At 37.7% G+C, this 13,344-nt stretch overlaps 1 protein-coding gene across 1 annotated transcript in view; it reads left to right on the top strand.

Moving 5' to 3' along the window:
* Nucleotides 1-13,344, top strand: part of SULF2 (sulfatase 2) — a 79,390-nt gene that overhangs the window by 48,069 nt on the left and 17,977 nt on the right. Inside the window, exons 6-10 of the mRNA XM_030963553.1 lie at nt 1,044-1,194; nt 3,100-3,275; nt 5,595-5,723; nt 6,668-6,724; nt 7,394-7,523. Of these exons, the coding sequence (XP_030819413.1) occupies nt 1,044-1,194; nt 3,100-3,275; nt 5,595-5,723; nt 6,668-6,724; nt 7,394-7,523 (643 nt within the window). The remainder of the gene's footprint in view (nt 1-1,043; nt 1,195-3,099; nt 3,276-5,594; nt 5,724-6,667; nt 6,725-7,393; nt 7,524-13,344) is intronic.

Below are 13,344 nucleotides of genomic sequence, written 5' to 3'. Positions count from 1 at the left end.
CTCTGTGCATGATGTGTTTGAGCCATGATGTAAAGAAATTGTAAAACATGGTCTTCAACCTGAAGTAATAAGGAATAAATGTAGTACATAGGAATAGTATTTCTTGCAAATTTAAGCTATAATAATAGCTTTTAGTGAGTTGGTTATCCAGAGAGTTGACATCATGGTAGTAAAATAAATCTTTAATTTAGGTTCCGCTTAACTAAAGTTATATAATTATGCATAGAAAAGTGAATCCTGGGACTTCCAACCACGTGAAACTATGGGCAATATTTTTCCTCATCACTTTAATGATGTCCCAGAACCATGAGAACTTGGAGGGACAATGAGATTCCAGGGGGACATTGAACCAAGTTCTTAGGATTTTGCCAGGACTTCAAGCAAAGGAGTTGGTGGCTGGAAAGGGTCCTTAAAATATAGCCATATTTCCTAATTCCACTTCTTTTCACAGGTCTTTAAAGTCCGGCAATTTGTGCACTTCTGCTGCTCATATGCAATTGGATACCAGTAGGCAGAGTGCCTGTGTTCCTCTGGTGCATAAGTTTGACAATATTCAAGTAACCAGTCGTGCTGAACTCTGAAAAGCTGTTAAAGAACATAGTAGAACCTTTACAGCAAGTTCTATAGTTGTTTTTAAACAGCTTGCACAAGACATAGTATTTGGTGCTAATGTGGGCAGAGTGAAAACAAAGCAATTGCATGAGTAGAAGCCCTGTAATACATGCTTCATCCTGATCATACTCACGGGGTTTTGTCTTCTGAGGCTAAGTCTCTTGGCCTTGAAATATGTACTTGTTAGCTGGAATCACTGGAAAGATAAGATGTGTTTAATATTTTCATAGATTTTATTTCCCCCCAAGTGATTTTCATTTTCCCATGCTTCGTAACATGAAAGTAGAAGACATTTCAAAAATAATCTTAATATTTTCTTGTGTACCTCAGATAATACTTCCTATAGTGTTGATCAAATGGAAATTAATATTCATTACTATGACTTTTTTCTACTTGGCTAAAACATTGTGGTTTTCCTCTCTGTTCCTTAGTACACCCAGTTATAATTATGCTCCAAACCCAGACAAGCACTGGATAATGAGGTACACCGGTCCCATGAAACCTATACACATGGAGTTCACTAACATGCTACAGAGAAAGCGCCTTCAAACACTCATGTCTGTAGATGACTCTATGGAGATGGTAAGATTAATAGCCACTTTTGTTTTGTTTTTTGGCTAAACAACAAAGTTTTTGTTTCGGGAGTTAAGCTCCACGTTGTCCTTCATATGAAGATAAAGGAGAAAGAAGGAGAAGGAGGGCTGTTTAAAAAAAAATCAGTTTTTAAATAATGTGTAATCCTCTCACCTCTGATCATTTTGTCTCTTTATTCAATGTGTAAGGTTCCTCATCTCCTAAAGACAGGTACTCTGAGTTGGGTGGTGTGAACAAGCTGATTTTTTGCCACAGAACTACTGCGGATAAAGGAGAAGGGAAAGGGATTGCCTGAAAAACTACACATCATAAATCTGAAAAATGTACCCTCTGATAAAGTGGTCCTACGACATGTTGGAAATAACTACCTAAATGTGTGGCTGTTTTGATCTTGTAACACTGAGCTTCTGAGAGAAGAAACCAGCAGCAGCCAAAAGTGGTGATACAGGAGTCCTAAGTGGAATGACCCCAGAGGAGGTTAAATACTGGAAGTAAATAAATACGTAGATTAGTACTTTTAAAATTGTCTGCATCATGTAACAATGAGATTTCTTAATGCAAACTATGTGTCTTCAACAAAATGTCTGGATTTACTGAAAGCTATGCTGAAGAAGAATGGTTTTGCAGATGTAAAGGTGTTGCAATTTTTCTGCTTATCTCTTGGCATTCTTATTCAAAAAAGGTAGAACATAAAATTAGAGGAGTCCTCTAAGGCAAAAATGAGATTATGTAGATGGCATTGCATAAACTTGTTACCAGTGTCTTACAATTACTGATTCAGGCAAATATGATCTCTGCTTCATGTTAATGAAGCTGTTTAGATGGATCAGACACCAGCATTAGGGGAAATTGATGATTTTACCACACAATTTGAATTTTCTGTTTAGTAAAAGGGTTTCGCTCTGGGTGATTCATGGCAGGCAAAATCAGTTAGGTTTGTTTTTAGTTTTACTTACCAAGTTAGCCCAATTTCCAATTTTTTTCCTACTGAATTATGTGTGTTACTAGTTTTTCAAAATTAAAAAGAAAAAACAAAACAATCTCACACTCAAAAAAAGCAAAACAAAAACGAACAACCCCCCAAAAAAAACAAACAAAAAGCCCCCAAACAAAAACCCCAAAAAGTCTAACTAGCAAACAAAACAACCTGGAAAAGAACCAAAAATGAACTCCCAAACCAACACCACAGTTTTTCTCCTGTGCTGATGTTTTGCACCTGTGTGAGGCTCCACTTTGGTGGTATCCCACCACGTTCTCACCTTTCTTAAATGAAAATGTCACATAAAAATTGATCTTTGATGCTAAAGTTGGTACATTTCACGTAGTATCTTATGTAAATCTGTAGAAGTATTCACATTAAAATCTCCTCCTAATTCTCCATAGTGAGAGAGTATGACTGAGTGGTTTTTATCTGGAAGATATTTTGCAAATATTCTGCATAATGGGGAGTCATTTGTCTGAAGGCAAGGTTGTTGAGTGCTGCCTGAATACGTGTGAGATTCAAAGGGCTGTCATTTTATTAAAACTGCTTACTGCAAGAAGAAGATAAAAGAGAAAATTTTGAAATGACACCTTGAAACTTTTATCTCTGTTACTGTATGTATTTAGTACTGTCTTGACGGCTCTCATGCAGAATACTGAACCCAAACATTTTTGAAATGGCATGCTAATGTGTTTTACCTTAAAACAGAATTTTGTCTTGTAATAGCCACAATATTCAGTTAGTAAAATTAAGATGTGATTATGTATTATTCAGAGTGGTTCATTATGATAACTCAGTGCTATCTTTAGTTGTTGTTATTTGTATGTTATACATAGGTGGAAAGTGATATGCAGCATTCCACATGTAGACTCAGGGGAATAAATTTCATATTTTGTTTCGCTTTTTTTCAGATTTACAATATGTTGGCTGAAACAGGAGAACTGGAAAATACATATCTAATATACACAGCAGACCATGGTTATCATATTGGACAGTTTGGGCTGGTGAAGGGGAAGTCCATGCCATATGAGTTTGATATCAGAGTCCCTTTCTATGTCCGAGGACCAAATGTGGAGGCTGGGTCCTTGTAAGTTCTTTGCTTTTATGTGTGTTGTGATGTGAAAACTTCATGTTCACATCTCTAGTTATATTGACGTGGCAGCCAAATGGAGGCACAAAGTTCTGCCCATCCTGCTTATTTTTGGCACAAAATTATGTCTCCTCAGAAAGCAGAACTGATAGCACAGGATGGTATAACAAACTCAAGGCCATTGCCTTTTTGCTTGCATGGGTGTGCAGCACAAGCCACTGCACTTTTGTGGATATAGTTGAAAAATCACTTTTAATTTTGTCCAATCTAGGAAACACATTCTTTTGAGTAGTGCAAATTATGCATATAACTGTCATTTTAAAGCTAAAAAATATACTGTATAATGTAGATAATTATTGATGAACATTGGAGTCACTTGTTTCAGTTTATAAAGACCAGTTCATGTATTAGCATCCAGAAAATATTCTGTTTGGCTCATTCTCTGAGACTATGTGGTTAGGGCTGTTATTTGGATGCACACAAGTGTGCAGAGTATAACCGTTAATTAAAATGGTAGCTTTGATCAGCTAAAAAATTAAGTAAATACACTTTCTAAGCAATTATTTCAGATAGCAAATATTTGCACTTAGGTAATGATTTTGGACAGAGTGCCATAAATTGCCGCCTAATATTTATATGAGTGTGCGTGACTTAGCATAATTAACACACACAATTTTTTCTTCACCGCAGAGGAATGGATCTAGTGTATAATATGATAGCAAATATCATATGCTGGTTAAATTCATTGATTCACATTATCTGAAGGCAGAAAAATGTTAAATTCTGTAGATTTTGCACTGTGTTTCTGATTTATTTTCAGCAGTTTTGCATGTGAAAAAACAATATTCTCTAAAGAGCAGGGAGGGATTCCTCACTTGGGACTAAACATATTACCTCAGCACTGAATGAGTTTTGTCTGCAGTAGCCCAGAATTTCAAATGAACTGGAATAGCCTTCTAAAAACCTGCTCTCTTTCACTTGGACTGCAGTTTTTGGCCTTCCTGGAGAGTCAGTGCTAACATGGCCCAAGTGACTGAGCTAGTGCCTCTGCAACGTATAAGGCTAGAGACCAGCCACATTGTGTCTACTGTAGTTCTAGGATCTTTGCACCCAGATATCCATAAAAGCTCTCAAACCTTCCCACTGAATTTTATTTTTCAAAGACTTCTGAAGATGAAAACATGTTTCTGTTAGAATTGAAAGAATCAGCCTGACAAGATCTTAACAGAACAGAGCCTGTCACAGTAGAGCAAATAGGAAGAACAGGATATAACACCTTGCAGAGGGAATACATCAGAAAATAAATTGGTCTTCCCTCTCAGCCTGATTTTCTTTAAATGGTAGAACTTCTGTCATCCATGTTTTGTGTGAACCTTATGTTTTTCCTGTAGAATAATTGTTATGAACGCCCTTTTGGTACCAGGGAAATTTTAACAGCAATACCATAGCAAGTCATTACTAACCTCTCATTACAGTTACCAAATATGCTACATCATAATTATTAGCAATTAAAATCAGATCAGGTACATCAATTTAATTCATCACCTATGTTCTTGTCAGTCTGGGTTTGCTTACTCTCTCAAAGATGTAGCAATTTAAAAATAGTATCTCATTAAATAATATGACTTTAACAGCTTCCTTCTGTCCTGAATTTCAGCTGGAATTCTGCGCTAATACTTATTGCAGCCCGTCTGGCCCCATCCTTTCTTTGTGCCTGCACATCATAACAAAGTAATTCTACATGCTTTTTCTTCATAACTCTTTAACCCTATGCTGCTTTTTTCTTCATCCCTTTCCTTTTTCTGTCTCACACTGTAAATTAACAGTCACTTTTAGTTGTTACTAGTGCCTAGTAATACGTTTCTCACGTTTTCTTCAGAACATGCCTACTGTGATAGCAACTGAAGTACTCATTTCTATACCAGATTTTGAAACAGGTAAGCCGTGTGCTACCTGCCAAATCTACTTTTTAAGAAAGTCATCAGCATTTTCATTCTGTAAGACACCCAAACAGTTTTTCCAACAGTTTTTAAACTGTCTTGTGCAAAAATTAACTAACTTTACCGTATGAACTACTTTGCTTTCTCAAAAATGCTCTGTACTAAAGTTTTAATTATTTGTATTAGTCCCCTTGAGGTTATGCAACTAATCTATATATTATATGTTAATTCCGTTCATGGAAAAGAATCAGAATGCATCCTTTTATTTGCAGGTGTCACAAAATAAGCCTTTTCAAGTCTTTGGACTCTGTGGAAGCTGGAGTTGCTTGCTCTTATTGCATAGACTTTAAACTGTTTTGTCTTATGTTTTTTTCAGGAATCCTCACATTGTGTTGAATATTGATCTTGCGCCTACAATTCTAGATATTGCTGGATTGGATATTCCATCTGATATGGATGGTAAATCCATTCTGAAGCTGCTGGATTCTGAGAGACCGGTAAATAGGTAAGAAATGAAAATGTTGCATGGAAACATGCATGTGTTTGTACCAGAGACTGAACAAGTGTTCAGCAGCATGCAGAAAATGTAAAGGAAAATATAATAAAATCACCATCTATCTGAGTACATCATTCACTGGAAAATCTGAAGACTATTTGGCATATACAGCTCACTTCAGTTATTTATTTTCATTTTGGCATATTCATATTCTAGATGTATGGCATGCATGGCATCTGTACATACTAAATGTAGTCTATGTAGAAGTGAGAGGGCTACACATGAAGGTGTTTGGCTACGTAAGTTATATATTTAAATGTCTTCATGGCATCATTTGTAGCAAAGCATTTCATATTGAATATTTATTAGTAAAATAATTGAAGGCAATGGTTGTGTATCAGACTATAATATAAAGACAGGCTAGCACTAAAAACTGTGGTTTTTATTTAAGACTTTTCATCAGTACTTTCATTGGAAAAAGACTGAAGAAGATAATTAGACTTGATGGAGAATGCTTGGAAGAGAAAATCAGCAGAAAAAGGGAAGAAGAACTATTTGCTTTACAAGTAGCTGGGTGGAGGGAAAGGGGGAATGGAACAGATGCTTTAGAATAGGATAATTTTTGGGTAGATGCAGGGTAAGAGCCCAAATATGAGTCAGGAAGTCCCGATTTAATTTGTGATCCTTTGTGAACAAAGAACTTTCAGTTAATCTCTTGTCTTCAACACGCTTATGTTGAAGAAATTGTCTTGTGAATTTAGTTCCTGTGAGAGAAATATATCCTGTGCTTTTCAGTAGAGAGGCATATGTTCCTGCTTCATAGAACTGGATGTCCTCTTGTGCAGTTATGTGGCATGTTTCTTGTTGGAATTAGGGGTGGGACAGAAAACTGGGGCATAACTTGGTTACTGGTTTTGTGGGAATTGCGTCTTCCTCTCCTCGTTTCCTCCTAGGTTTCATTTAAAGAAAAAGGTGAAGGTATGGAGAGACTCGTTCCTTGTGGAAAGAGGGTAAGGAAAGTGTTAGTCACAAAGCCCAGTCTTTTTAAATAGAAGGATATTGAATAGCTAAAGCCAAAGCAGCCTAAAGCCATTTAGCTGTGCCGTGGCTGCAGTATGCCTAATGGCAGTGATTGTGTGATTGTAGGGAATGGATGGCCTCTGCCTACAGCCTGCATAAATGTGCTCTTGTGGTGGGGGAAGGGGAGTTTACTTGGATTGAGAGATGGGAAGGCATCCCAATTTGCTCTCAGCTGCTGTCCTCCAATCCTCCTGCTTGTATCACCGGCTTATGAGCAACCATTCCTCTCTGCATCTTCATCTGCTGGCCATTCCCTCTGTGCCTCTGCCTTAGTACATAAATGGGGGCAAGAGGGGTTTCCAAAGTGCAGCCCTGTAGAATGTGATATGGTCTCTCTGTATTGACAGTTGTCACTGCCTATCATTCAGGCATGTAACAGAGTGTCTTGACTTTATATGTTTTTTTATGCTCCCTGAGAGCAGGACATGAATAACTTGTGTGTCATTGGACAGGCTAAATGCTAGCTTCCACTGGACTGTTACGTTTTGGCTACCATAGATGCTATGGACATGGAAACTAACTACTCCTCTGAGTCTTTTCAGCTAACTGTATTTGTGTGTTGGAGTTAATATTAACGTAAGTTTTTTTTTCTTTTCCAGTAAACTGCTGCATAAAAGGGAGAATGAGAAGGTAGATGCCCAAGAAGAAAACTTTCTACCCAAATACCAGCGTGTGAAAGACCTCTGTCAGCGAGCTGAGTATCAAACAGCTTGTGAACAGCTTGGCCAGGTAGGGCATTGTTACTCCTGACTGCAGTTAAGGAGTTGTAATTAGGCTAAGCTCAACACCTTCACTGTGTCAATGTTCTTCACCTCATCATCGATTCCAGTGTATAAATCAAATGGCTCGTTCTGTGACCTTTACTCAAATCTTTATTACAGCATTTATGAGATTGACTGTCAGTCAGGAAATTGCTGATTCAAGTGTTCTGTATTGATTCCTGACTACCACTAAGAAAACCACCTAGGCTGTTTTAAAGTTTTATTTCCCAAAGAGAATGTGGTTTGGGATTCATTAGTGCTGAGAAGCTACAATGTACATAACAGATTGGCCTTTTTAAATACGTGCAGCTTGCTTTGCTTCAAATTCTCTCTTTAATTCTTTAATTCATTTTGTTGTTGTTACTTGGAATTACATATAGTAATGGGAAGCTAAAATTCTGTTAACTCAGTATATCACTCCTCTTAACAAAAACACACTGGGAAAACACAGATGTAGTTATGTGTGTATATGGGCATAAAGCTCATTGACTGTGTGTCATTTCCCTTGTTGCCTTGTTTTGGGCAGATATGACAATATGTTCACTTTAGATACAAGTTACGTAGAAGAAATTAATGGAAAAAAAATCAGGGTAGTATCAATACATGGTCTTGACATACATAGGAGAGGACTTTGTGAATTTTTCTGGGCAGTGCAAAAGCAAAGCATGGCTATCTCCAGAGAATTCACCACTCTTGGCAAAATTGACTCTGTGTCATTGCTCTCTCATGCAGGTGTGGGCCAGAGAACGCCTTTCCAAGGACTGTAATACATTCTGTGGACAAAGGGGTGAAGGGGTCCACATGCTAATGTGTCTGTTATCACACTGGCATTACCTCATATTCCGGCAGCCCAGAGGGCTGTCAGGATGAGTTAGTCTGTGGAATATAACTGTTCTTGCAGACATGATATGAACGACTTACCAAGCAGTAGTCAGTAATGGGCTACTTAGGCTGCAGTAGTTAATTTTTTTACTGTCAAAGGCCAGACTCCATACTTCTGGCTCTACTGATTATGTAGTTCAGTGCACCTGTGAAATGAGTCCATTGTTCCTTAGGTGTTTAGATCCAATTTATATATATAAAAATTTTTCAGATGTTCTTTTCCTCCTGTGGCTAATATGTCAGATTTAGTACACAGAGCAATTATAATGTTCTGTATTGTAAAAATACTAAACTTAAAGGAATACTATATGCAGTAATTTATTGTCATCAGAAGTCTTGAGCTGAAATTTTAGCTGAATGGGAGCAAGCCACTGTTTTATGAATTTGCAATGTTATTTGAAGAACTTGAAGAAAAGTTATTTTTTCTACTACAACATTATCCAGTAAGTAGGATGGGGAAATATAACTTTCCTCCCCCCCCCCCCCATCACTATTTTCTCTTCAAGAGAAGTATACAATGTCAACTCCATAGTCAAAATTACCGATAAATTCTGCAGTATGAATGGGCTAATAAGAGATGCTTGTGCTGCATCCTCATTGTCAGGAGACACAGAGGAGAAGAGTTGTTTTGAGCAGTTCGGTCAGGCATAATAGGAAGTGATAGGATGAAATTAAGCAAAAAAAAAGAAATTTATGTTGGACATCAGAAAAAATTGCCAAACAATCAAGTCAATTAAAATCTGTGAAGGGCTTTCAAGGTATTCTCAATCCTTCTAACCTCTACTCTAGAGAATATGTCCTGGTAGTCTATCTTAGTAGTCTATCTAGACAATAGGAATGCTGGGAGATGAATGTGCTTATTTGAGGATAAATTGTGTCTTAGTATGGGTGCACCCAAAATGTCTTTAGAGTGAAGGAAATCTAACTTCTCAAACGACAAATGGGTGGTGTCTGTTTGCTGGTGCTGTTCATAGCTCTGCACAATAAGTAGAATGAGCCCAAGCTAACATACCACTGCCTTGGGGAGTTGATGTTATGCAGATGCAGTGGTTATTTAGCAGATGTCTTCTGATCCTGCAGGACACTATATAACAGTACTTGGAGTGTTCAGTATGAAAAGTGAATTTTCATATTCTAATGCAAAGATAAATACCCATCTGGGTCAGAATTAGTTGAAAGCTTGCTGAAGTCATTGGAACTCTTTCTTTTGACTTAAACAAGTTTTGGGGACCTGCTATTTCATGTACAGAGAAATCTGAACAGTCCCAGGGAATCTGAAGTGTGAGCAGGAGACAAGAAGCACAAATGGAGATCAAAGACTCAGAAGGGGAGTGAAGGCTAAAAGACAAGGGCAGAGTTTAAAGGAGAGGTAGAGAAAGGAGAGGTAAATAAAGCTTTGAATATGAAATAGAGAATTTGAAATTCTGCTTTGTAAGCATGCAAGTTTGTGAATACAGGTCTATTGCCATAAAGTGGTATTTGCAAATCTCTGTCACCCTCCTTAACCCATATTTGTTTTGATAAGAGAGTACCAAGATCATGGAGAAGAGGCTATTCATAATGTCTAAAACCTTGTTTCACAGTCCACTATGTGGAATTTTTTTGGCATCACTAGTATATGTAAATTCTTCTGAGAGTAATGGGAATCTGTGTGTTGCCATGTTTTCTTTTCCAGTTATTAGGGTTTGATGCGTGGTAGTTATTTGCATCCAACAAAGGGTGACTGTAGAATCAGATGAAAGAGCAGCTCAGCGTTTATATTCAAGGATTTAAAAGAGATGAGCTCTTCCCACATGAAAGAAAAAAGAAAAAAAATTATCCTAGTACCTAATGGCCTCCACGATTTTTTTTTTCTTTTTAGTGTAGTTTGGCCTTTCATCTGAAGCTGGCTGGTGAGTGGAAGCTGACCCACTTTTATCTAGTAGCCTGCATTAATGTGCTTTTGTGGAAGCCAATTATGATACCAGCATTGCTCTGTAGAGTATTCCCAGCAACGCCCACAGTATCATAACAACAGCTGCACAAAATCTCCCTTTAAGTAAGTTGCCAATTTTGTGCACAAGGAAGAGAAAAGATAAACATTTGATAAACATGCAATACCTGCAGCAGTGCTGATTGCTATAGGGAATCTATGCTGTACGTGTAAGAACTCTCAAAATTAAAAGATAGTAATTTTTTCTTTAGCAGGACCGGGCATAGTACAATAATACTGCTAACTCCTGAAGAGAAATAGTTGCCTGATTTCACATTATTTTCTTTTCAAATATGTTTTCTTTTTGAAGATTTATTTACATGCAAATCTGATACAAGTAGAAATTGCCTTTAAATAGCATTAGAAGTATCATTTTATATGACAGTTTTCACAGGAGAACATTGAAAATGCAAATGTTTGCACTTCGTTTCTTTCAGGTGTTCTGCAAATGAAAGGTTTGACATAGAGTCTTCCCTCCAATTGCTTTGTACTATACCAGGATCATGGAGGGATACTCTCTTTTGTAACTGGCCTGAAGATACCATAAGGAAAAGCACATCCTTTACTAGCTTTGTGCCCCCAGTTCTCTCACATAGTGTGGCATACCAGCGATGAAAACTATACTGATCAGTGTGTGCCTTCCTTGGCAGTTCAGAAAAGGCACCTCTACATCATATTCCTGATTCCACCACAATCATTATAAGTGCAAAGAGAGGAGCAATATAAAAGAAAATTGCTTATATTTTCTCCTTTTTCTGAGGCCACTGTAGCTTGAGGTTGTATTGACCAGACCTAGGAAACAGTGTCAGTTTTTGGAAGGAATCTTTTTAAAAATTAGATCCAAAACTTCCTTCCTGTCTTTTTTGGTTCATTGGTACTTTTGTCATTAGCAGGGATATACTGAGGTTATTAAAGAATTTCTAATGTAATTTAGGTAGATCTGCACTGCAGTCATTCAGCAGTGGGGCCTGTTAATGCATACAATGTGCCCTTCAGCAAAGTCTTTGAGATGTTTTCACTGTAGCATACAGCTGCACCAAAAGCGAAAGGATTTTTTCCAGTTCACCTGGAGGGGAAAAATGAGCATCAATCTCTTGACAAGAGATGAAAGAAATAGACAAAAAATATTTTCTGGCCACACATCAGAGTACTTGCAGTAATTCTCATCATGGCATTGAACTTGCCCTCTGTTGAAACTTCATTTTTCATGTATTGAAATGTACTTAGAGCATAGAACTCTAGTGAGCAGAAAATGCAGTTTGTTTATATATTTTCAAAAATGATATTCAGATGAAATGGGAAGCAGCAACAAACATTTTTACATCTCTTTTAGTTGTAAAAGAAAGTATTGCTTATGCTAGTAAAATAACTTTTAGTTCAAACCTCAGTCTGTACGTACATCAATCAGTGTTAGGCATTTATAAAAGTAAGAGAGGAATTTATTCTTCAGATATTAATTTGTTACTGAATCTAGGTAAATATGTACTGCTTTACAGATGAAGATAGTCCTGCAAAAATCTTATTGTATTGTCAGTATCTCCCCTTGATTAACCAATTCATTGTGCTGTAAGTTAAGCTGGATTTATTTGCATCAGAGCGAGGCTTGGGCTGTACAGGAGGCTGAACACAGATACAGCTCAGGAGACTTGGCATCCAGGTGTCTGAGGAAATCAGTAGGCACACCATAAAATGGATTATTTTAAATGAGAGGTTCTGCCACAGTGATAGGTAAATGTGCTGTTACTGGCCACTTCACTTTTGACTCCTATTAAAGTCTGATAATAAAAGCACAGTGATTTTGTTTTCTTACATGCATAATACATACTGATACATGCATACCTGCAAACAATGGAATTAATGTCAATAGAAAATATATGCTTTGTTGTCCCAGCCTTTGCACACCTTGCTGTCCAAACTGAAGTGGCTGAGTCTCCCTCATAGAGCTGCAGGCTGCTGTAAAATATCATCTTCCCTGGAAGATGCTGCTGTTTTTTATTTCTGTTCTTTTATTTGGAAAATTCTCAATATTCTAGTGAGTCCCGGAGGAACTGGCTTACGGGATTTTGTAATAGGGAAGAAGAGGAACGCTTCTCAAGACTCAACAAGAAGCTGAGTGTTTCTGAGAAACTTTTTTTAAAGCAGGAGCAACTGCTACTGTAAGAGGTTTTTTATGTATCTCTAAGCCTCTGTAGGTAGCAAAGTGTTGATAAATTATGGAGTAGGTGAAATCATTTTGTGATGTACCTGGGAAGTGAGTGGAACTTCTGTGCCAGGTTGAAGGCAGCTAAACTCCCTTGCCCTTGGTACAGCTCTGACAGCAGCATGAAAGAGCTGTGAGCAAGTTACTGGGGGGCAGGGGGGGAAGCTATTAAGAAAACCACTCAAGATGGAGATTAACTCGTGCAGCTGAGGACTTCCACAGCTGATCTGACCCTTTGAAAAGTCATTGAAGAGAAACACGCGCTTTTGTAGAGCAATCCTGGAAAACATTTCATCCCTGGAGGAGTTCAAGGACAGGTTGGATGGAGCTCTGAACAGCCTGGTCTGGTGAAGGGTGTCCCCCTGCATATGGCAGGGGAGTGGAACGAGATGTTCTTTAAGGTCCCTTCCAACCCAAGCCAGTATATGATTCTATCTGGAGGACTTCCATAAAGCTGGAAGGTTTTGGTCCCACTGTGCTGAGAGTTGTATAAGACTCTCAGGATTAGGATACAGCTTGAATGTCCTTGGTTTATGCTGCAGTTATGCTTCTGAAAGTTGTCGCTTGCCACCTTCATGTTTTTAGCTGTAGTATTGATTTTTAAAAGAAATTTCAGTTGTTCTGCCTCCAAGAGGCAAAATCAGAAACAAATGCAATGTTGTTCTAAAGTCTTGCTGTTCTGTCTGAAAATAAAATCTTACAAAAATCTGGTTTGATAATAGGTGATAGATGAGC

Source organism: Camarhynchus parvulus, chromosome 20 (genome assembly GCF_901933205.1).
Source record: "Camarhynchus parvulus chromosome 20, STF_HiC, whole genome shotgun sequence".
Taxonomy (NCBI): Eukaryota; Metazoa; Chordata; class Aves; order Passeriformes; family Thraupidae; genus Camarhynchus; species Camarhynchus parvulus.
The sequence above is the reverse complement of the archived record's forward strand: the minus strand, read 5'-3'. Positions and strand labels throughout refer to the sequence as shown.